We start from the raw sequence: 27727 nt of genomic DNA, 5'->3' as shown, positions 1-27727 counted from the left end.
ACTATGAACTAGGGCACTGATGATTCCACACTATGAACTAGGGCACTGATTATTCCACACTACACTATGAACTAGGGCACTGATGATTCCACACTATGAACTAGGGCACTGATGATTCCACACTATTAACTAGGGCACTGATGATTCCACACTATTAACTAGGGCACTGATGATTCCACACTATGAACTAGGGCACTGATGATTCCACACTATGAACTAGGGCACTGATGATTCCACACTATGAACTAGGGCACTGATGATTCCACACTATGAACTAGGGCACTGATGATTCCACACTATGCTATTAACTAGGGCACTGATGATTCCACACTATGAACTAGGGCACTGATGATTCCACACTACACTATGAACTAGGGCACTGATGATTCCACACTACACTATGAACTAGGGCACTGATGATTCCACACTACACTATGAACTAGGGCACTGATGATTCTACACTACACTATGAACTAGGGCACTGATGATTCCACACTATGAACTAGGTCACTGATGATTCCACACTATGAAATAGGGCACTAATGATTCCACACTATGAACTAGGGCACTAATGATTCCACACTATGAACTAGGGCACTGATGATTCCACACTATGAACTAGGGCACTGATGATTCCACACTACACTATTAACTAGGGCACTGATGATTCCACACTACACTATGAACTAGGGCACTGATGATTCAACACTACACTATGAACTAGGGCACTGATGATTCCACACTATGAACTAGGGCACTGATGATTCCACACTATGAACTAGGGCACTGATGATTCCACACTATGAACTAGGGCACTGATGATTCCACACTATGAACTAGGGCACTGATGATTCCACACTATGCTATTAACTAGGGCACTGATGGTTCTACACTATGAACTAGGGCACTGATGATTCCACACTACACTATGAACTAGGGCACTGATGATTCCACACTATGAACTAGGGCACTGATGATTCCACACTATGAACTAGGGCACTGATGATTCCACACTACACTATGAACTAGGGCACTGATTATTCCACACTATGAACTAGGGCACTGATGATTCCACACTATGAACTAGGGCACTGATGATTCCACACTACACTATGAACTAGGGCACTGATGATTCCACACTATGCTATTAACTAGGGCACTGATGGTTCTACACTATGAACTAGGGCACTGATGATTCCACACTACACTATGAACTAGGGCACTGATGATTCCACACTATGAACTAGGGCACTGATGATTCCACACTACACTATGAACTAGGGCACTGATTATTCTACACTACACTATGAACTAGGGCACTGATGATTCCACACTATGAACTAGGGCACTGATGATTCCACACTATGAACTAGGGCACTGATGATTCCACACTATGAACTAGGGCACTGATGATTCCACACTATGAACTAGGGCACTGATGATTCCACACTACACTATGAACTAGGGCACTGATGATTCCACACTATGAACTAGGGCACTGATGATTCCACACTATGAACTAGGGCACTGATGATTCCACACTACACTATGAACTAGGGCACTGATGATTCCACACTATGAACTAGGGCACTGATGATTCCACACTACACTATGAACTAGGGCACTGATGATTCCACACTATGAACTAGGGCACTGATGATTCCACACTATGAACTAGGGCACTGATGATTCCACACTATGAACTAGGGCACTGATGATTCCACACTATGCTATTAACTAGGGCACTGATGATTCCACACTATGAACTAGGGCACTGATGATTCCACACTATGAACTAGGGCACTGATGATTCCACACTATGAACTAGGGCACTGATGATTCCACACTATGCTATTAACTAGGGCACTGATGATTCCACACTATGAACTAGGGCACTGATGATTCCACACTACACTATGAACTAGGGCACTGATGATTCCACACTACACTATGAACTAGGGCACTGATGATTCCACACTACACTATGAACTAGGGCACTGATGATTCCACACTACACTATGAACTAGGGCACTGATGATTCCACACTATGAACTAGGGCACTGATGATTCCACACTATGAACTAGGGCACTGATGATTCCACACTATGAACTAGGGCACTGATTATTCCACACTACACTATGAACTAGGGCACTGATGATTCCACACTACACTATGAACTAGGGCACTGATTATTCAACACTATTAACTAGGGCACTGATTATTCTACACTACACTATGAACTAGGGCACTGATGATTCCACACTATGAACTAGGGCACTGATGATTCCACACTACACTATGAACTAGGGCACTGATGATTCTACACTATGAACTAGGGCACTGATGATTCCACACTACACTATGAACTAGGGCACTGATGATTCCACACTACACTATGAACTAGGGCACTGATTATTCCACACTATGAACTAGGGCACTGATGATTCCACACTACACTATGAACTAGGGCACTGATGATTCCACACTATGAACTAGGGCACTGATGATTCCACACTATGAACTAGGGCACTGATGGTTCTACACTATGAACTAGGGCACTGATGATTCCACACTATGAACTAGGGCACTGATGATTCCACACTATGAACTAGGGCACTGATGATTCCACACTACACTATGAACTAGGGCACTGATTATTCCACACTACACTATGAACTAGGGCACTGATGATTCCACACTACACTATGAACTAGGGCACTGATTATTCCACACTACGAACTAGGGCACTGATGATTCCACACTACACTATGAACTAGGGCACTGATTATTCCACACTACACTATGAACTAGGGCACTGATGATTCCACACTACACTATGAACTAGGGCACTGATTATTCCACACTACGAACTAGGGCACTGATGATTCCACACTATGAACTAGGGCACTGATGATTCCACACTACACTATGAACTAGGGCACTGATGATTCAACACTATGAACTAGGGCACTGATGATTCCACACTACACTATGAACTAGGGCACTGATGATTCAACACTATGAACTAGGGCACTGATGATTCAACACTACACTATGAACTAGGGCACTGATGATTCAACACTACACTATGAACTAGGGCACTGATGATTCCACACTACACTATGAACTAGGGCACTGATTATTCCACACTATGAACTAGGGCACTGATGATTCCACACTATGAACTAGGGCACTGATGATTCCACACTACACTATGAACTAGGGCACTGATGATTCAACACTACACTATGAACTAGGGCACTGATGATTCAACACTATGAACTAGGGCACTGATGATTCCACACTACACTATGAACTAGGGCACTGATGATTCAACACTATGAACTAGGGCACTGATTATTCCACACTATGAACTAGGGCACTGATTATTCCACACTATGAACTAGGGCACTGATGATTCCACACTACACTATGAACTAGGGCACTAATGATTCCACACTACACTATGAACTAGGGCACTGATGATTCCACACTACACTATGAACTAGGGCACTGATGATTCTACACTATGAACTAGGGCACTGATGATTCCACACTACACTATGAACTAGGGCACTGATGATTCCACACTACACTATGAACTAGGGCACTGATTATTCCACACTATGAACTAGGGCACTGATGATTCCACACTATGAACTAGGGCACTGATTATTCCACACTACACTATGAACTAGGGCACTGATGATTCCACACTATGAACTAGGGCACTGATGATTCCACACTACACTACGAACTAGGGCACTGATGATTCCACACTACACTATGAACTAGGGCACTGATTATTCCACACTACACTACGAACTAGGGCACTGATGATTCCACACTACACTATGAACTAGGGCACTGATGATTCCACACTACACTATGAACTAGGGCACTGATGATTCCACACTATTAACTAGGGCACTGATGATTCCACACTATTAACTAGGGCACTGATGATTCCACACTATGAACTAGGGCACTGATGATTCCACACTATGAACTAGGGCACTGATGATTCCACACTACACTATGAACTAGGGCACTGATGATTCCACACTATGAACTAGGGCACTGATTATTCCACACTACACTATGAACTAGGGCACTGATGATTCCACACTATGAACTAGGGCACTGATGATTCCACACTATTAACTAGGGCACTGATGATTCCACACTATTAACTAGGGCACTGATGATTCCACACTATGAACTAGGGCACTGATGATTCCACACTATGAACTAGGGCACTGATGATTCCACACTACACTATGAACTAGGGCACTGATGATTCCACACTATGAACTAGGGCACTGATTATTCCACACTACACTATGAACTAGGGCACTGATGATTCCACACTACACTATGAACTAGGGCACTGATTATTCCACACTACGAACTAGGGCACTGATGATTCCACACTATGAACTAGGGCACTGATGATTCCACACTACACTATGAACTAGGGCACTGATGATTCAACACTATGAACTAGGGCACTGATGATTCCACACTACACTATGAACTAGGGCACTGATGATTCAACACTATGAACTAGGGCACTGATGATTCAACACTACACTATGAACTAGGGCACTGATGATTCAACACTACACTATGAACTAGGGCACTGATGATTCCACACTACACTATGAACTAGGGCACTGATTATTCCACACTATGAACTAGGGCACTGATGATTCCACACTATGAACTAGGGCACTGATGATTCCACACTACACTATGAACTAGGGCACTGATGATTCAACACTACACTATGAACTAGGGCACTGATGATTCAACACTATGAACTAGGGCACTGATGATTCCACACTACACTATGAACTAGGGCACTGATGATTCAACACTATGAACTAGGGCACTGATTATTCCACACTATGAACTAGGGCACTGATTATTCCACACTATGAACTAGGGCACTGATGATTCCACACTACACTATGAACTAGGGCACTAATGATTCCACAATACACTATGAACTAGGGCACTGATGATTCCACACTACACTATGAACTAGGGCACTGATGATTCTACACTATGAACTAGGGCACTGATGATTCCACACTACACTATGAACTAGGGCACTGATGATTCCACACTACACTATGAACTAGGGCACTGATGATTCCACACTATGAACTAGGGCACTGATGATTCCACACTACACTACGAACTAGGGCACTGATGATTCCACACTACACTATGAACTAGGGCACTGATTATTCCACACTACACTACGAACTAGGGCACTGATGATTCCACACTACACTATGAACTAGGGCACTGATGATTCCACACTACACTATGAACTAGGGCACTGATGATTCCACACTACACTATGAACTAGGGCACTGATGATTCCACACTACACTATGAACTAGGGCACTGATGATTCCACACTATGAACTAGGGCACTGATGATTCCACACTATTAACTAGGGCACTGATGATTCCACACTATTAACTAGGGCACTGATGATTCCACACTATGAACTAGGGCACTGATGATTCCACACTATGAACTAGGGCACTGATGATTCCACACTACACTATGAACTAGGGCACTGATGATTCCACACTATGAACTAGGGCACTGATTATTCCACACTACACTATGAACTAGGGCACTGATGATTCCACACTATGAACTAGGGCACTGATGATTCCACACTATTAACTAGGGCACTGATGATTCCACACTATTAACTAGGGCACTGATGATTCCACACTATGAACTAGGGCACTGATGATTCCACACTACACTATGAACTAGGGCACTGATGATTCCACACTATGAACTAGGGCACTGATTATTCCACACTACACTATGAACTAGGGCACTGATGATTCCACACTATGAACTAGGGCACTGATGATTCCACACTATGAACTAGGGCACTGATGATTCCACACTATGAACTAGGGCACTGATGATTCCACACTATGAACTAGGGCACTGATGATTCCACACTATGAACTAGGGCACTGATGATTCCACACTATGAACTAGGGCACTGATGATTCCACACTATGAACTAGGACACTGATGATTCCACACTATGAACTAGGGCACTGATGATTCCACACTATGAACTAGGGCACTGATGATTCCACACTACACTATGAACTAGGGCACTGATGATTCCACACTACACTATGAACTAGGGCACTGATGATTCCACACTACACTATGAACTAGGGCACTGATGATTCCACACTATGAACTAGGGCACTGATGATTCCACACTACACTATGAACTAGGGCACTGATGATTCCACACTATGAACTAGGGCACTGATGATTCCACACTATGAACTAGGGCACTGATGATTCCACACTACACTATGAACTAGGGCACTGATGATTCCACACTACACTATGAACTAGGGCACTGATGATTCAACACTACACTATGAACTAGGGCACTGATGATTCCACACTATGAACTAGGGCACTGATGATTCCACACTATGAACTAGGGCACTGATGATTCCACACTACACTATGAACTAGGGCACTGATGATTCCACACTATGAACTAGGGCACTGATGATTCCACACTACACTATGAACTAGGGCACTGATGATTCCACACTATGAACTAGGGCACTGATGATTCCACACTATGAACTAGGGCACTGATGATTCCACACTATGAACTAGGGCACTAATGATTCCACACTATGAACTAGGGCACTGATGATTCCACACTATGAACTAGGGCACTGATGATTCCACACTATGAACTAGGGCACTGATGATTCCACACTATGAACTAGGGCACTGATGATTCCACACTATGAACTAGGGCACTGATGATTCCACACTATGAACTAGGGCACTGATGATTCCACACTATGCTATTAACTAGGGCACTGATGATTCCACACTACACTATGAACTAGGGCACTGATGATTCCACACTACACTATGAACTAGGGCACTGATGATTCCACACTACACTATGAACTAGGGCACTGATGATTCCACACTATGAACTAGGGCACTGATGATTCCACACTACACTATGAACTAGGGCACTGATTATTCCACACTATGAACTAGGGCACTGATGATTCCACACTACACTATGAACTAGGGCACTGATGATTCCACACTACACTATGAACTAGGGCACTGATGATTCCACACTACACTATGAACTAGGGCACTGATGATTCCACACTATGAACTAGGGCACTGATGATTCCACACTATGAACTAGGGCACTGATGATTCCACACTATGAACTAGGGCACTGATGATTCCACACTACACTATGAACTAGGGCACTGATGATTCCACACTATGAACTAGGGCACTGATGATTCCACACTACACTATGAACTAGGGCACTGATGATTCCACACTACACTATGAACTAGGGCACTGATGATTCCACACTATGAACTAGGGCACTGATGATTCCACACTACACTATGAACTAGGGCACTGATGATTCCACACTACACTATGAACTAGGGCACTGATGATTCCACACTATGAACTAGGGCACTGATGATTCCACACTATGAACTAGGGCACTGATGATTCCACACTATGAACTAGGGCACTGATGATTCCACACTATGAACTAGGGCACTGATGATTCCACACTACACTATGAACTAGGGCACTGATGATTCCACACTATGAACTAGGGCACTGATGATTCCACACTACACTATGAACTAGGGCACTGATGATTCAACACTATGAACTAGGGCACTAATGATTCCACACTATGAACTAGGGCACTGATTATTCCACACTACACTATGAACTAGGGCACTGATGATTCCACACTATGAACTAGGGCACTGATGATTCCACACTATGAACTAGGGCACTGATGATTCCACACTATGAACTAGGGCACTGATGATTCCACACTACACTATGAACTAGGGCACTGATTATTCCACACTACACTACGAACTAGGGCACTGATGATTCCACACTACACTACGAACTAGGGCACTGATGATTCCACACTACACTACGAACTAGGGCACTGATGATTCCACACTATGAACTAGGGCACTGATGATTCCACACTACGAACTAGGGCACTGATGATTCCACACTACACTACGAACTAGGGCACTGATGATTCCACACTACACTACGAACTAGGGCACTGATGATTCAACACTACACTACGAACTAGGGCACTGATGATTCCACACTATGAACTAGGGCACTGATGATTCCACACTATGAACTAGGGCACTGATGATTCCACACTATGAACTAGGGCACTGATGATTCCACACTATGAACTAGGGCACTGATGATTCCACACTATGAACTAGGGCACTGATGATTCCACACTACACTATGAACTAGGGCACTGATGATTCCACACTACACTATGAACTAGGGCACTGATGATTCCACACTATGAACTAGGGCACTAATGATTCCACACTATGAACTAGGGCACTGATTATTCTACACTACACTACGAACTAGGGCACTGATGATTCCACACTACACTATGAACTAGGGCACTGATGATTCCACACTATGAACTAGGGCACTGATGATTCCACACTATGAACTAGGGCACTGATGATTCCACACTACACTATGAACTAGGGCACTGATGATTCCACACTATGAACTAGGGCACTGATGATTCCACACTACACTATTAACTAGGGCACTGATGATTCCACACTATTAACTAGGGCACTGATGATTCCACACTATGAACTAGGGCACTGATGATTCCACACTACACTATGAACTAGGGCACTGATGATTCCACACTATGAACTAGGGCACTGATTATTCCACACTACACTATGAACTAGGGCACTGATGATTCAACACTACACTATGAACTAGGGCACTGATGATTCAACACTACACTATGAACTAGGGCACTGATTATTCCACACTACGAACTAGGGCACTGATGATTCCACACTATGAACTAGGGCACTGATGATTCCACACTACACTATTAACTAGGGCACTGATGATTCCACACTACACTATGAACTAGGGCACTGATTATTCCACACTATGAACTAGGGCACTGATGATTCCACACTACACTATGAACTAGGGCACTGATGATTCCACACTACACTATGAACTAGGGCACTGATGATTCCACACTATGAACTAGGGCACTGATTATTCCACACTATGAACTAGGGCACTGATGATTCCACACTATGAACTAGGGCACTGATGATTCCACACTATGAACTAGGGCACTGATGAGTCCACACTACACTATGAACTAGGGCACTGATGATTCCACACTATGAACTAGGGCACTGATGATTCCACACTACACTATGAACTAGGGCACTGATGATTCCACACTACACTATGAACTAGGGCACTGATGATTCCACACTACACTATGAACTAGGGCACTGATGATTCCACACTACACTATGAACTAGGGCACTGATGATTCCACACTACACTATGAACTAGGGCACTGATGATTCCACACTACACTATGAACTAGGGCACTGATGATTCCACACTACACTATGAACTAGGGCACTGATGATTCCACACTACACTATGAACTAGGGCACTGATGATTCCACACTACACTACGAACTAGGGCACTGATGATTCCACACTACGAACTAGGGCACTGATGATTCCACACTACACTATGAACTAGGGCACTGATGATTCCACACTACACTATGAACTAGGGCACTGATGATTCCACACTACACTATGAACTAGGGCACTGATGATTCCACACTACACTATGAACTAGGGCACTGATGATTCCACACTACACTATGAACTAGGGCACTGATGATTCCACACTACACTATGAACTAGGGCACTGATGATTCCACACTATGAACTAGGGCACTGATGATTCCACACTATGAACTAGGGCACTGATGATTCCACACTATGAACTAGGGCACTGATGATTCCACACTATGAACTAGGGCACTGATGATTCCACACTATGAACTAGGGCACTGATGATTCCACACTATGAACTAGGGCACTGATTATTCCACACTATGAACTAGGGCACTGATGATTCCACACTATGCTATTAACTAGGGCACTGATGATTCCACACTACACTATGAACTAGGGCACTGATGATTCCACACTACACTATGAACTAGGGCACTGATGATTCCACACTATGAACTAGGGCACTGATGATTCCACACTACACTATGAACTAGGGCACTGATTATTCCACACTATGAACTAGGGCACTGATGATTCCACACTATGAACTAGGGCACTGATGATTCCACACTATGAACTAGGGCACTGATGATTCCACACTATGAACTAGGGCACTGATGATTCCACACTATGCTATTAACTAGGGCACTGATGATTCCACACTATGAACTAGGGCACTGATGGTTCTACACTATGAACTAGGGCACTGATGATTCCACACTACACTATGAACTAGGGCACTGATGATTCCACACTACACTATGAACTAGGGCACTGATGATTCCACACTACACTATGAACTAGGGCACTGATGATTCCACACTACACTATGAACTAGGGCACTGATGATTCAACACTATGAACTAGGGCACTAATGATTCCACACTACACTATGAACTAGGGCACTGATGATTCCACACTACACTATGAACTAGGGCACTGATGATTCCACACTATGAACTAGGGCACTGATTATTCCACACTACACTATGAACTAGGGCACTGATGATTCCACACTATGAACTAGGGCACAGATGATTCCACACTACACTATGAACTAGGGCACTGATGATTCCACACTATGAACTAGGGCACTGATGATTCCACACTACACTATGAACTAGGGCACTGATGATTCCACACTATGAACTAGGGCACTGATGATTCCACACTATGAACTAGGGCACTGATGATTCCACACTATGAACTAGGGCACTGATGATTCCACACTATGAACTAGGGCACTGATTATTCCACACTATGAACTAGGGCACTGATGATTCCACACTATGAACTAGGGCACTGATGATTCCACACTATGAACTAGGGCACTGATGATTCCACACTATGAACTACGGCACTGATGATTCCACACTATGAACTAGGGCACTGATGATTCCACACTATGAACTAGGGCACTGATGATTCCACACTACACTATGAACTAGGGCACTGATGATTCCACACTATGAACTAGGGCACTGATGATTCCACACTATGAACTAGGGCACTGATGATTCCACACTACACTATGAACTAGGGCACTGATGATTCCACACTATGAACTAGGGCACTGATGATTCCACACTACACTATGAACTAGGGCACTGATGATTCCACACTACACTATGAACTAGGGCACTGATGATTCCACACTACACTATGAACTAGGGCACTGATGATTCCACACTATGAACTAGGGCACTGATGATTCCACACTATGAACTAGGGCACTGATGATTCCACACTACACTATGAACTAGGGCACTGATGATTCCACACTATGAACTAGGGCACTGATGATTCCACACTATGAACTAGGGCACTGATGATTCCACACTACACTATGAACTAGGGCACTGATGATTCCACACTATGAACTAGGGCACTGATGATTCAACACTATGAACTAGGGCACTGATGATTCCACACTATGAACTAGGGCACTGATGATTCCACACTATGAACTAGGGCACTGATTATTCCACACTATGAACTAGGGCACTGATGATTCCACACTATGAACTGGGGCACTGATGATTCCACACTATGAACTAGGACACTGATGATTCCACACTACACTATGAACTAGGGCACTGATGATTCCACACTACAAACTAGGGCACTGATGATTCCACACTATGAACTAGGGCACTGATGATTCCACACTATGAACTAGGGCACTGATGATTCCACACTATGAACTAGGGCACTGATGATTCCACACTACACTATGAACTAGGGCACTGATGATTCAACACTATGTACTAGGACACTGATGATTCCACACTATGAACTAGGGCACTGATGATTCCACACCACACTATGAACTAGGGCACTGATGATTCCACACCACACTATGAACTAGGGCACTGATGATTCCACACTACACTATGAACTAGGGCACTGATGATTCCACACTACACTATGAACTAGGGCACTGATGATTCCACACTATGAACTAGGGCACTGATGATTCAACACTATGAACTAGGGCACTGATGATTCCACACTACACTATGAACTAGGGCACTGATGATTCCACACTACACTATGAACTAGGGCACTGATGATTCCACACTACACTATGAACTAGGGCACTGATGATTCCACACTATGAACTAGGGCACTGATGATTCCACACTATGAACTAGGGCACTGATGATTCCACACTATGCTATTAACTAGGGCACTGATGATTCCACACTATGAACTAGGGCACTGATGATTCCACACTACACTATGAACTAGGGCACTGATGATTCAACACTACACTATGAACTAGGGCACTGATGATTCCACACTACACTATGAACTAGGACACTGATGATTCCACACTACACTATGAACTAGGACACTGATGATTCCACACTACACTATGAACTAGGGCACTGATGATTCAACACTATGAACTAGGGCACTGATGATTCCACACTATGAACTAGGGCACTGATGATTCCACACTATGAACTAGGACACTGATGATTCCACACTACACTATGAACTAGGGCACTGATGATTCCACACTACAAACTAGGGCACTGATGATTCCACACTATGAACTAGGGCACTGATGATTCCACACTATGAACTAGGGCACTGATGATTCCACACTACGAACTAGGGCACTGATGATTCCACACTACAAACTAGGGCACTGATGATTCCACACTACACTATTAACTAGGGCACTGATGATTCCACACTACACTATGAACTAGGGCACTGATGATTCTACACCACACTATGAACTAGGGCACTGATGATTCCACACTACACTATGAACTAGGGCACTGATGATTCCACACTACACTATGAACTAGGGCACTGATGATTCCACACTATGAACTAGGGCACTGATGATTCAACACTATGAACTAGGGCACTGATGATTCCACACTACACTATGAACTAGGGCACTGATGATTCCACACTATGAACTAGGGCACTGATGATTCCACACTACAAACTAGGGCACTGATGATTCCACACTATGAACTAGGGCACTGATGATTCCACACTATGAACTAGGGCACTGATTATTCCACACTATGAACTAGGGCACTGATTATTCCACACTACGAACTAGGGCACTAATGATTCCAGTATCGCTACACTTATTCCATGGCAACAAAATAAAACACGAAGCAAAACTGTTTGGTGCTTTAAAAGCCTGCTGGGTGTAAAATATGTAAAATAAATACATGTGACTCTGGATGCCATCATAATGATGTTTGTTTCCAACATCAGGGCTGTTTTCCATCATAATTATGTTTGTTTCCAACATCAGGGCTGTTTTCCATCATAATGATGTTTGTTTCCAACATCAGAGCTGTTTTCCATCATAATGATGTTTGTTTCCATCATAATGATGTTTGTTTCCAACATCAGGGCTGTTTTCCATCATAATGATGTTTGTTTCCAACATCAGGGCTGTTTTCCAACATAATGATGTTTGTTTCCATCATAAAGATGTTTGTTTCCAACATCAGGGCTGTTTTCCATCATTATGATGTTTGTTTCCAACATCAAGGCTGTTTTCCAACATAATGATGTTTGTTTCCATCATAATGATGTTTGTTTCCATCATAATGATGTTTGTTTCCATCATCAGGGCTGTTTTCCATCATAATGATGTTTGTTTCCATCATCAGGGCTGTTTTCCATCATAATGATGTTTGTTTCCATCATAATGATGTTTGTTTCCATCATAATGATGTTTGTTTCCAACATCAGGGCTGTTTTCCATCATAATGATGTTTGTTTCCAACATCAGGGCTGTTTTCCAACATAATGATGTTTGTTTCCATCATAATGATGTTTGTTTCCAACATCAGGGCTGTTTTCCATCATAATGATGTTTGATTCCAACATCAGGGCTGTTTTCCATCATAATGATGTTTGTTTCCAACATCAGGGCTGTTTTCCATCATAATGATGTTTGTTTCCAACATCAGGGCTGTTTTCCATCATAATGATGTTTGTTTCCAACATCAGGGCTGTTTTCCATCATAATGATGTTTGTTTCCAACATCAGGGCTGTTTTCCATCATAATGATGTTTGTTTCCAACATCAGGGCTGTTTTCCAACATAATGATGTTTGTTTCCATCATAATGATGTTTGTTTCCAACATCAGGGCTGTTTTCCATCATAATGATGTTTGATTCCAACATCAGGGCTGTTTTCCATCATAATGATGTTTGTTTCCAACATCAGGGCTGTTTTCCATCATAATGATGTTTGTTTCCAACATCAGGGCTGTTTTCCATCATAATGATGTTTGTTTCCAACATCAGGGCTGTTTTCCATCATAATGATGTTTGTTTCCAACATCAGGGCTGTTTTCCAACATAATGATGTTTGTTTCCATCATAATGATGTTTGTTTCCAACATCAGGGCTGTTTTCCATCATAATGATGTTTGATTCCAACATCAGGGCTGTTTTCCATCATAATGATGTTTGTTTCCAACATCAGGGCTGTTTTCCATCATAATGATGTTTGTTTCCAACATCAGGGCTGTTTTCCATCATAATGATGTTTGTTTCCAACATCAGGGCTGTTTTCCAACATAATGATGTTTGTTTCCATCATAATGATGTTTGTTTCCAACATCAGGGCTGTTTTCCATCATAATGATGTTTGTTTCCAACATCAGGGCTGTTTTCCAACATAATGATGTTTGTTTCCATCATAATGATGTTTGTTTCCAACATCAGGGCTGTTTTCCATCATAATGATGTTTGTTTCCAACATCAGGGCTGTTTTCCATCATAATGATGTTTGTTTCCAACATCAGGGCTGTTTTCCATCATAATGATGTTTGTTTCCATCATAATGATGTTTGTTTCCATCATAATGATGTTTGTTTCCAACATCAGGGCTGTTTTCCATCATAATGATGTTTGTTTCCAACATCAGGGCTGTTTTCCATCATAATGATGTTTGTTTCCAACATCAGGGCTGTTTTCCAACATAATGATGTTTGTTTCCATCATAATGATGTTTGTTTCCAACATCAGGGCTGTTTTCCATCATAATGATGTTTGATTCCAACATCAGGGCTGTTTTCCATCATAATGATGTTTGTTTCCAACATCAGGGCTGTTTTCCATCATAATGATGTTTGTTTCCAACGTCAGGGCTGTTTTCCATCATAATGATGTTTGTTTCCATCATAATGATGTTTGTTTCCATCATAATGATGTTTGTTTCCAACATCAGGGCTGTTTTCCATCATAATGATGTTTGTTTCCAACATCAGGGCTGTTTTCCATCATAATGATGTTTGTTTCCAACATCAGGGCTGTTTTCCATCATAATGATGTTTGTTTCCAACATCAGGGCTGTTTTCCAACATAATGATGTTTGTTTCCATCATAATGATGTTTGTTTCCAACATCAGGGCTGTTTTCCATCATAATGATGTTTGTTTCCAACATCAGGGCTGTTTTCCAACATAATGATGTTTGTTTCCATCATAATGATGTTTGTTTCCAACATCAGGGCTGTTTTCCATCATAATGATGTTTGATTCCAACATCAGGGCTGTTTTCCATCATAATGATGTTTGTTTCCAACATCAGGGCTGTTTTCCATCATAATGATGTTTGTTTCCAACATCAGGGCTGTTTTCCATCATAATGATGTTTGTTTCCAACATCAGGGCTGTTTTCCTAAAGAAGGTAAATCAGCTTTGTGTTTTCTTGCCACGACACTAACGAGTATTGGCCCGGCCCTACTAGGAAATATCAAGGGCCAGTTTCCCGCACACAGATTAGCCTAAAACTAGTCCTGGACTAAGAAACATGCTCAATGAAAAGTCTCCATTCAAAGTGCTCTTTAGTCCAGGACTAGTTTTAAATCAGTGTCCTGGAAACTGTCCCTGAGAGTGTTAAACTGCATTATGAAGTGGTCTGGTCTCCTTACCATAGATTCTTGTTGACGGGGATGAAGCCTTCATTCAGTGAACATTTGGTCAGAGTGGCTGATATGATTCCCTGGAAAGATAAACATGTAGATACGTCACGCTAACAAGGAAAATACAGGCACGGTGAACGCAGAAATACTATGCTGCTATGTCTCTGTTGTCATATGAGTCTGATAAAAGATGCAATAGACCAAGGCTGCGTGATAGACCAAGGCTACATACCAAGGCTTACGTGACAGACCAAGGCTTACGCGACAGACCAAGGCTTACGCGACAGACCAAGGCTTACGCGACAGACCAAGGCTTACGCGACAGACCAAGGCTTACGCGACAGACCAAGGTTATATACCAAAAGCTAATACAGTAATGACAAACAGCAATGCGATCGTCTCACCAGAACCAGGCTCCATATGAGGAACCGGGCCATTATACTGGAATGCTGATCCTTGTAGTGGAGGAGGATCTTTCCTGCCTGGATACAGAGATCAGGGACAAAAACAGACCCTCAAAGTTAATCCCATTTATTACATTAGACTGATCCATTCAGTTAGGATGAGCAGAAACATGTAACTCCACGTCTGCAAATGACACACGTCGCTCTAGTAGTGTAGTAACATAACTACTGGAAAGGAATATGTGAGAGAAACACAGATTATTTTGGATGCAGAGAAGGAGTGTTGAGAGACACAGAGAGACCGAGACAGAGAGAGAAACAGAGACAGAGAGACCGAGACACCGAGAGAGAAACAGAGACCGAGAGACCGAGACACCGAGAGAGAAACAGAGACAGAGAGACCGAGACACCGAGAGAGAAACAGAGACAGAGAGACCGAGACACCGAGAGAGAAACAGAGACAGAGAGACCGAGACACCGAGAGAGAAACAGAGACAGAGAGACCGAGACACCGAGAGAGAAACAGAGAGAGAGACACCGAGATACAGAGAGAGAAACAGAGACAGACACAGAGACACAGAGAGAGAAACAGAGACAGACCGAGACACAGAGAGACCAAGACACAGAGAGACACAGAGAGACCGAGACACAGAGAGACCAAGACACAGAGAGACACAGAGAGACCGAGACACAGAGAGAGAAACAGAGACAGAGACACAGAGAGACCGAGACACAGAGAGACACAGAGAGACCGAGACACAGAGAGACCAAGACACAGAGAGACACAGAGAGACCGAGACACAGAGAGAGAAACAGAGACAGACAGACACAGAGAGAACGAGACACAGAGAGAGAAACAGAGACAGACAGACACAGATAGACCGAGACACAGAGAGAGAAACAGAGACAGACAGACACAGAGAGAACGAGACACAGAGAGAGAAACAGAGACAGACAGACACAGAGAGAACGAGACACAGAGAGAGAAACAGAGACCGTAAGAAAGAGACAAGAGAGACTGCGACAGAGCGAGATCGTGAATGATAATTCCAGTGACCTGTAGTCCCAGGAAAGCCATGAAGACAGAGTTGATGCTGCCAAGGACTCCCTCTGGATCAAAGGGCATGTGAGACTTGTAGATCACCTGAAGAACGAACACGCCACGTTACGAACCAGAAAAACACACCTGCAGAAAGTCTCTTTCTCTTTGTTGCCTGAAAGAAGTCGGCGTTTAACTCACCCGTGAGGAAGGTGTTTGGTAGATGTGGTTCTCTCCCAGTAACCAGCGGTCTACATATCCGGCTGCTCCCCCAGTGCAGTTTGGGTACTGGCCCATGTCCCCAATACCACCTGGGCCCAAATAACCACTGAGGAGAGAGAAGATGATGGTTAGTGGATGATTTGAGTCAGGTGTTAGTTATCTCCTGCTTCCTGTCACCTCCGGCCACCCTCAGACTCATGGACATGGATTAAATCATATATGAACTGTTTTTTGTCCGTCAAAAGTACAACTCAAGTCAACTATTGTCAGATGAGTTGCATATGTAAATAGTCAGACCATTTTTTGGTGGTGGGGGGGTGACGGGGGGGAATCATCTCCGTTGTCATTCATCCTGAGACGGATCCTTGGAAACAGTGTTGTCTCAATGTGTTCACGGCCATAGTCTTCCCCCGTAACTCACCTTGGGCAGTCAGGAACAGGGAGCAGGAAGGTGAGACAGAGCCACACGGTTTCCAAGACGACCACACACAGCCAGGCTGGCCAGTAGAGCAGGAACTCACGAGCAGAGTACCACCAAGCATCCTGGGTAAAAAATATATATTAAAAAACACCAAAACAAAACAACCGTTTTGGTCACTATGGAAACAACACCGACCAGAAGACAGCTCAACATTAACACCAAGTGAAATGGAAATGGGGTGGATTCTGTCTGAAAACAATCTCTTCAGTACATCTAGAACGGTCCATGTCACAGTTAGCTGATGTTGAGTGTCAGAAGATGGTTATGTGACAATGAGTACGGTTACATACACACTAATAATTAGATATTAAACTGATAATGGCAGCAGGGTTGATTATGTAATAGTCATGTAAAACATCGTACTCTGCTCATCTTAAACCAGTGTATAAAAGGTCATAATCGAAGTAAACCTCCGTCTGGTTTCTGATCTTTAAAACGATTAGGACATGTGAACAGCTTAAAGAGGCGTTCCAGAGGTGTATTTGATCTGAGCATGTGCCAGCATCCGCCGAGCGAACCTCCCCGTTACGCGCGAGAGAGTTCAGAACTACTTAAAATATGCATCTTAGAAATAGTTCTCACATATAAAGTTTGTCTCCAAACTCAGAATCAAATACGATTCACACAAATAATAACATGGTCGCTGTGGTAGAATGTTCATTTTTATTGGTGATTTTCTGCATTTATCAAAGTCCCATCAGGTAGCCTGATTTCAGATGTGTCCATGTAAACAAGATTATTAGGGAAATCATTCTTCTTGCTAAGCATGTAAACGTTTTAAACTAACTATTATACTGATCTGACTGTAACCGTCTGTACTCAATGTGAGCGTTACAGCATATATTTGGAGATACATTTTGACATGACATTATTGTGACATATTAGATTAGACGTGTAATAACATGGCTATAAGGCTGGTCTGACCACGGGGACGCGGTTATAAGGCTGGTCTGACCACGGGGGCGTGGTTATAAGGCTGGTCTGACCACGGGGGCGTGGTTATAAGGCTGGTCTGACCACGGGGGCGTGGTTATAAGGCTGGTCTGACCACGGGGGCGTGGTTATAAGGCTGGTCTGACCACGGGGGCGTGGTTATAAGGCTGGTCTGACCACGGGGGCGTGGTTATAAGGCTGGTCTGACCACGGGGGCGTGGTTATAAGGCTGGTCTGACCACGGGGGCGTGGTTATAAGGCTGGTCTGACCACGGGGGCGTGGTTATAAGGCTGGTCTGACCACGGGGACGTGGTTATAAGGCTGGTCTGACCACGGGGGCGCGGTTATAAGGCTGGTCTGACCACGGGGGCGTGGTTATAAGGCTGGTCTGACCACGGGGCGTGGTTATAAGGCTGTTCTGACCACGGGTAGGTTGTCCAGGTGGTTTCTCACCACACACAGATCCAGACATGGTTATTACATGATTACTTGTGTTATAACAGTATAATAACAGTTTATTTACAGCGGTCCTGTTCATTCTACATGTAGTTCTATCAGTATAATGAGATGTATTCTGACCACAGGAAGGTTGTCCAGGCTGTTCCAGGCCACACAGAGGTCCAGAGAGGTCACCACCAGATAGGAGAAGGCCAGACGCTGAAGCACGCCAGGGATACGCAGGGAGTCCCATGATACTGTAGTACACACACACACACACACACACACACGTACAGACACACACACAAATTATAAGAGTGAAACATTGTAAAGGAGTGAGCACGTGTGTGTGTGTGTCTGTACGTACGTGTGTGTGTGTGTGTGTGTACATGTGTGTGTGTCTGTACGTGTGTGTGTGTGCGCGTCTGTGTGTGCGTCTGTGCGCGTCTGTGTGTACTGACGTGGTCCCTGGCAGTAGTTGGGGTTGATGATGAGGAGTCCTATGAGGAAGAGCTGAACACTCCTCCAGACTGCCTTGGTGAAGAGAGAGAAACGTGACAAACCACAACGCAGGGCTGAGCTGACAGACAGGGATATAGACGTGCCCATGATGAACACAAACCTGAGAGAGAGACAGAGAGAGAGAGAGACAGAGAGAGAGAGACAGAGAGACACAGAGAGAGACAGAGACTTCACTAGAGGCACACAGTTTCCTCCTATGGAGCAAAGTTAAATTTCTTCAATAAAAAGCCAATATATTTTGTCCTTAAATACTAAATATATAAACTGATATTACCAGGGGAAGACCAAATCAGCAACTGTGAGTCCTGTGAAGAGAGGATATCGTCATGGTAACAATGCAGTCATCTAACTTCAGTCTCATTTTTCCTGAACATATTGTTGGATCTCCAGAACCTGATAAAAAACCACTAGAAGTGTGTACGTAATATTTTCCTATTCTGAACGGTGGACTCACCGTTCCAGCTCTCGTGTCTGAAGAACCAGTACCTCCCTCCTCCGTAGTTCACAAAAACCATGATGACCAGGGACAACCCTCTGAAAGTGTCCAGGGATCGGAGCCTCCGGCTGGGGGTGGCGGCGGTGGGGAGTATGGTGTCTGTGGCCGTCTCCACCGTCCTGCCTGGAAACCCCAGCTCCTAGGAGAAAAGAGGAGAGGAAGTCAAAAGGTGTTAGTGCTGGGCTGGAACAAAAGCCTGCATACCCTGTATAGTATTATCTCTCCAGGACCAAGGGTATTGAACAATGCTTTAGGAGCATAGTTCAGCCACGTTGAGAAGAACATATAACATCGCCAGCAGCATACCACCCTGCATACCACTGCTGGCTTGCTTCTGAAGCTAAGCAGGGTTGGTCCTGGTCAGTCCCTGGATGGGACACCAGATGCTGCTGGAAGTGGTGTTGGAGGGCCAGTAGGAGGCACTCTTTCCTCTGGTCTAAAACAATATCCCAATGCCCCAGGGCAGTGATTGGGGACACTGTCCTGTGTAGGGTGCCGTCTTTCGGATGGGACGTTAAACGGGTGTCCTGACTCTCTGAGGTCATTAAAGATCCCATGGCACTTATCGTAAGAGTAGGGGTGTTAACCCCGGTGTCCTGGCTAAATTCCCAATCTGGCCCTCAAACCATCATGGTCACCTAATAATCCCCAGTTTACAATTGGCTCATTCATCCCCCTCCTCTCCCCTGTAACTATTCCCCAGGTCGTTGCTGCAAATGAGAACGTGTTCTCAGTCAACTTACCTGGTAAAATAACGGTAAAATAAATAAAATAAAAAAACTCTGAACCCAACAGAAGAAAATATAACACCCCTCAACTGTGGCGACACCCCCCCGGTCAACTGTGGTGACCCCCCCCCCCCCGATCAACTGTAGCGACCCCCCCCCCCCCCGATCAACTGTAGCGACCCCCCCCCCCCCCGGATCAACTGTAGCGACCCCCCCCCCCCCCCCCCCCCGATCAACTGCAGCGACCCCCCCCCCCGGATCAGCTGTAGCGACCACCCCCCCCCGATCAACTGTAGCGACCCCCCCCCGATCAACTGTAGCCCCCCCCCCGATCAACTGTAGCAACCCCCCCCCCCGATCAACAGTAGTGACCCCAGTTCTAGAACTAAGTCTGGATGAACACCACAGAGACTCACTGAGTTGATAAGCCTCTCAGTTTCCATGGAGTTGCCCAATCGGAACATCAGATTCTTCACCACGCCCAGCCTGTACCATACAAGACATAACCAATCGATTAGGAGAAGCCTCTGATCATCTCTCCACGAAAAATGCAAATGGAAGGCTCAAGACAATGGGATGACATACGGTAACATAGTAAATGGAAACGTGTGTTTATGTTATGTAAAATAATCCAAACCTACCCCATGACTGTGCCTCCAACAGCAGACAGTAGAGCCAGTCCCGTGAACAACAGAAAGGCCACCATGATGGCTTTAAGGACAGAAAGGCATTTCATTGTTCAAAATTATGGTTTCACAGCACTAACATATATATATGTGTGTGTGTGTGTGTGTGTGTGTGTGTGTGTGTGTGTGTGTGTGTGTGTGTGTGTGTGTGTGTGTGTGTGTGTGTGTGTGTGTGTGTGAGAGAGAGTGTGTGTGAGAGAGTGTGAGTGTATGTGTGTGAGAGGGAGAGAGAGAGAGAGTGTGTGAGTGTATGTGTGTGAGTGTGAGTGTGTGTGTGTGAGTGTGTGTGAGAGTGTGAGTGTGTGTGTGAGTGTGTGTGTGTGTGTGTGAGAGAATGTGTGTGTGAGTGTGTATGTGTGTGTGTGGGAGAGAGTGTGCGTGTCCTCACGCAGGTAGCTGTTGACCGGTTCTGTGTCAGTGATCATGGAACAGTTGACCACTGATGAGTCATTCAGGTTCTTGACCCACAGAGAGTAGTTACCATGCTCCCAGAAGTGGAAATGAACCCTGGGGAGGAGACAGGAAACTACTACCAGTGAGTGTACTTCCTGTAGAAATACAATGCATTTGCTAGATATTATATCTCATTGAATTATACCCTACAGTCCAAAATCCAACTGTAGACACTGAGGTCCAATACTTTCAGATCTATAATAAAGGTGTATGTCCCAAACGGTATCCTTCTCCCTATATAGTGCACTACTTTAGTAGAGCCCTGGTCACTAGTAGTTCACTATGTAGGGAATAGGGCTCTGGTCACTAGTAGTTCACTATATAGGGAATAGGGCTCTGGTCACTAGTAGTTCACTATATAGGGAATAGGCTCTGGTCACTAGTAGTTCACTATATAGGGAATAGGGCTCTGGTCACTAGTAGTTCACTATATAGGGAATAGGGCTCTGGTCACTAGTAGTTCACTATATAGGGAATAGGGCTCTGGTCACTAGTAGTTCACTATATAGGGAATAGGGCTCTGGTCACTAGTAGTTCACTATATAGGGAATAGGGCTCTGGTCACTAGTAGTTCACTATATAGGGAATAGGGCTCTGGTCACTAGTAGTTCACTATATAGGGAATAGGGCTCTGGTCACTAGTAGTTCACTATATAGGGAATAGGGCTCTGGTCACTAGTAGTTCACTATATAGGGAATAGGGCTCTGGTCACTAGTAGTTCACTATATAGGGAATAGGGCTCTGGTCACTAGTAGTTCACTATATAGGGAATAGGGCTCTGGTCACTAGTAGTTCACTATATAGGGAATAGGGCTCTGGTCACTAGTAGTTCACTATATAGGGAATAGGGCTCTGGTCACTAGTAGTTCACTGTATAGGGAATAGGGCTCTGGTCACTAGTAGTTCACTGTATAGGGAATAGGGCTCTGGTCACTAGTAGTTCACTATATAGGGAATAGGGCTCTGGTCACTAGTAGTTCACTATATAGGGAATAGGGCTCTGGTCACTAGTAGTTCACTATATAGGGAATAGGGCTCTGGTCACTAGTAGTTCACTATAAAGGGAATAGGGCTCTGGTCACTAGTAGTTCAATATATAGGGAATAGGGCCCTGGTCACTAGTAGTTCACTATATAGGGAATAGGGCTCTGGTCACTAGTAGTTCACTATATAGGGAATAGGGCTCTGGTCACTAGTAGTTCACTGTATAGAGAATAGGGCTTGACATAGGGCCAGGGTTGGTTAGTAGTGATAATGTTGATAGGTGGTTCCTTACTTACGTGCAGAGTTCCAGGCTGATGGTGGTGTGTGTGTGTGTGTGTGTGTGTGTACTTACTTGCAGAGTTCCAGGCTGACGAGGCTGCTGTTGAACTGCAGGGTGATGCCATGCTGTGTGCCCACGGTGAAGTCCACTGAGCTGGGTATGCCTGGTCCAGGGCCTGCTGGCACCACACCCAGGGGCTGGTACACACACTGGAGCACAGGGGAAATATGACGACAACAGTGTGTGTGTGAGTGTGTGTGTGTGTGTGTGTGGTGTGTGTGTGTGTGAGTGTTAGTGTGAGTGTGAGATACAGTAGTAAAGGTCAGTCTTACCTGATAGCAGTGGTCTGATAGCCAGCTCACGACCATCTCAGCATCCAGCTCATTGTTGACAGTGAGAGAGGCCTCGTCCATCTTTACTACTGCAGCCTTATGCCGAGGGTGGCATACTGGGGAACACACACACAGAAAGAGAAAGAGAGATTGACACACACCCACACAGGGAGAAAGCGAGTGAAACGCAGATCTGATAAGAATAGTTACACACAGTCTTTGATGAACAGTGGCGTAAATAGAGGCTTATATTTAAGCCGAGACACACACACGTCTAGTCTAGATAGAACGTGTACAATGGTCCATCAGTGTAGGCCTACACTGCAGTAGCTGCTTAGTGACTACTACTCTCCTCGTTGACAACCGTCAACCTCGAATAAAAAAACTCCTGCTGTATAGACTATCCTTCAAACGTTATTGTCCTCATTTGGCATGCACAGTACTTACCACGAAGTCAGCCTCTAACCAATGTGTGATCGGTAGCTAGCTAGCCAAGACTAGCCGCAAGTCAACAGCCCTCGCCTTCAGACTGCTGCTAGTTACTGAATCACAATAGAGGGAGGGAGGCATGACGCTATGGCTATCACACTCCCGATATCATGTGATTTATTAATCCGCTTCTCCTCGAAGTGAAAAAAATAAATAGCCTCGAGGAGCCGGGAAGTTTAAACGTTGCTGTGATATTGTGCGGTTAGCTAAACCAGCGTTTTTTCGGTGGTTGACAATGGCCTAGGTAACGTTAACCACACACTATTGTAGTTGATAGGAGATTCCCAAGTTAGCATTAGCTACAGCACAGCACACATTACGTGGCTAGCTAGCTACCGTTGTCACTACCACGTCTGTCGCTTCTTACGACCAAACGAGGAAATGAAACCACCAAATTTAGTAATTTCAATCATTTGTGGCATAAAGTTTCAGACAAAGAGTTGAGTTTTCATATTGTTTAACTCGCTAGCGAACGTTTAACTAACGTTAGTCCTGTGAGTTTTTTTTTTAAACCAGCACAGATGGATTTAATTAACTATTCATAATTTTACTTACAGGGGACTTCTGCCACGCAAATGGCAACCAGCAAAGCAATCACTGCTAGGAAAAACACCTTGTAATGCTTTTCTGCCTGTACCATGTTGATGTTTTTCTCCCTTCCCTCCCAGTCCCCACCGACCGAATATCGCCTTTGCGTTTTGTCTTTATTTTGCCTTTTTCCATAACACTTCCGATCCCACCTTGTTTTTGTTTTTTTTACATGCTAGTGAGAGCGAGGAGGGTCAAAGTACGATTACACAACGGTGCTGCACGTGAATCAACTCGTGATGAGTGCGAATCTGTGCGATTTCCAGTAGCGGTGTGTGTGTGTGTAAAATCACTGGGGAAGCCATGTCTATGGTTCTGCTTTGTGTGTGTGTGTGTGTTCGTGCAAGTTGAAACTCATGTTGACTCACCCTACTTGTAGAGAAAAGCAAATGTCATCCTCCTCTCTTTCATGTTGATGAAATGGTCTATCCCTCTGTCATACAGTACCTGCTTTTATTTTTTTGTTGTCCTAGTGTAACCGATCTGAAATGGCTAGCTAGTTAGCGGTGGTGCGCGCTAATAGCGTTTCAATCGGTGACGTCACTAGCTCTGAGACCTTGAAGTAATTGTTCCCCTTGCTCTGCAAAGGCCGCGGCTTTTGTGGAGCGATGGGTAACGATGCTTCGAGGGTGGCTGTTGTCGATGTGTGCAGAGAGTCCCTGGTTCGAGCCGGGAAGTAGCATAACTTCCATCCAGTCCATTGGCAACGTTAGCTAGTTACCAATACCCTTCTACATCTATCTACATATTGAACTTCCATCCTCTCAGGCCAGGGGCACAACAACGTATGAATTAATGGTTGGATCAGAATCGTCATTATAATCATTAGCCAGTATGGATAATTAAGTAAAAATACAAATTGTATCTGAGCAAGAGAGGAGTTGCCATATTTATCCAATAAACCATTTTCCCATAATGGTAGCTTGTAATGACGAAATAAGAAGCAAAATTCAGTTTTTGATCAAAATAATTATTATTACCAGCAAATGCGACATAATAAAGGAATTTGAATATGTAGCAAGAGAAAATAAGATTTGCTTTTATTAAACTCGCCAGATCATTTTCCATCAATGGATGTCCATTAAACTCGTTTGACTGCTATGATTGTAAATAAATCCCTTTTGCGCATGTGCATAATTACAGATCAATCCGACGGGAGAGTTTGAGTGATGAAAATTGGACAGAGGAACTAGAAATTTCTGAACAATAAACACTTGGACGAACTTTAAAAATGTTTTTGTCTATCTTCTGGCAATTGTGCGTTAGTAGGCAATATGTGCCAGATGTGAAGAATACAAACTTTTATAAATGGTATATTTTGTAAGATTGACTTTTCTTTTCAATAGGTATATGTTCCGGACTAAAATCTGGGTTTATGGATTGTAGGCTAATGCAACTTTGCCATGGTTTGCTTAGCTAGACGCAGGTAGACTATAGCGCCTGATAGGCCTACATCTCATTTCAGATAGTAGCCCAGGCAAAATGAAGGCAAGATGTAAACTGAACTATTTAGCAGCACGGTTAGTTCAAATTGACAGACTTTAAAATGGCCGTTAATAATTGCATAGTAACACAAGGCTACAACAACAATACACTGACGTCATAAGCTATTATTTTTAAATCGGGTTTGCCAGCTCCAGGTTGGCTAAACTATGGGGCACAAATGTCACCATTTCAACATATTGTAATGACCTGACTAGATCATAAAAGAACAACTGTCCAGACAGAGGATTGAGTTTACGAATGGACGGTTTATTAAACCAACTTTACACAGGCTACTGTTTGGCCGTAGCCCACGCCAAATAAATGAAAGATAGCCCACAAGCCAATCGTGACCTTCTCTTGTGAAGCCCAGACGTAAGAGAGAGAACAAAGGCAAAACCTGGTCTTAACTTCCAATGCTCCGTCCCCCTGGCCAACCCCCCTCCACGCCACTCCGCCAACCGCCAGGATGCCCGGCATCAGAACATTCCAGGCATTCCCGTGATTGGCAGATAGCAGGTTGATTGACATGTCGGACCCCGCGAACACTGGGTACTGGTAGGTACAACACAACCATCTACTAGCCTAACACATAACACACAGTAGTCTGTGCGGGTCGCTACAATATTTACAGTAGCCTACAATGGCATATATATGAATAGGCTACTTGATGACAACATATGCAAATGTTACATTCTCTACATTTAATGTCAGTTTCATTGTGGACCTTTTTCCCATAAAACAAAAGCACAGAGGGCGTAACATAACTTCCATTTAAAAATGTTCCACTTGTGCAGCGCTCCAGACCGAATAACTGAGTATGTGTAAAACCCTTTGCCTGATACAGTTTTCCTTAAAAGTAAAGTCAACATGAGAATGCAGTTTAAACCACCTCTGACCAAATATAACTAATGCGCTTTAGTGCTAGTGCGCCTAAAGACGTTTTTTTGTGGTTTGTAGCTGTTATTTCTTGATACGCATCAGTTATAGCACATACTTTGATATGTTT

The 27727-nt window shown here is 44.0% G+C and overlaps 1 protein-coding gene across 3 annotated transcripts in view; it reads right to left on the bottom strand.

Moving 5' to 3' along the window:
* LOC129842059 (heparan-alpha-glucosaminide N-acetyltransferase-like) overlaps window positions 1-25803 on the bottom strand; it is a 37255-nt gene extending 11452 nt beyond the window's left edge. The window contains exons 1-15 of one of the 3 annotated variants that reach the window (XM_055910438.1): window positions 25605-25803; window positions 24160-24275; window positions 23900-24036; window positions 22498-22616; window positions 22065-22134; window positions 21840-21909; window positions 20654-20834; window positions 20474-20504; window positions 20139-20299; window positions 19819-19934; window positions 18246-18367; window positions 17804-17930; window positions 17621-17707; window positions 16564-16641; window positions 16169-16239 (exon numbers count right to left, since the gene is read on the bottom strand). In XM_055910438.1, coding sequence (XP_055766413.1) covers window positions 16169-16239; window positions 16564-16641; window positions 17621-17707; window positions 17804-17930; window positions 18246-18367; window positions 19819-19934; window positions 20139-20299; window positions 20474-20504; window positions 20654-20834; window positions 21840-21909; window positions 22065-22134; window positions 22498-22616; window positions 23900-24036; window positions 24160-24240 — 1451 coding nt within the window. In that variant the 5' untranslated portion in view covers window positions 24241-24275; window positions 25605-25803. Of the gene's footprint in view, window positions 1-16168; window positions 16240-16563; window positions 16642-17620; window positions 17708-17803; window positions 17931-18245; window positions 18368-19818; window positions 19935-20138; window positions 20300-20473; window positions 20505-20653; window positions 20835-21839; window positions 21910-22064; window positions 22135-22497; window positions 22617-23899; window positions 24037-24159; window positions 24276-24606; window positions 24998-25203; window positions 25398-25604 lie in introns of those variants that run through there. The other 2 variants (XM_055910436.1, XM_055910437.1) reach the window with 2 other exon arrangements.
* Window positions 25804-27727: the final 1924 nt, after the last annotated feature.

Source organism: Salvelinus fontinalis, unplaced genomic scaffold, assembly GCF_029448725.1.
Source record: "Salvelinus fontinalis isolate EN_2023a unplaced genomic scaffold, ASM2944872v1 scaffold_0010, whole genome shotgun sequence".
In the NCBI taxonomy this organism is placed as follows: Eukaryota; Metazoa; Chordata; class Actinopteri; order Salmoniformes; family Salmonidae; genus Salvelinus; species Salvelinus fontinalis.
This window is presented reverse-complemented; position numbering and strand designations above follow the sequence as displayed.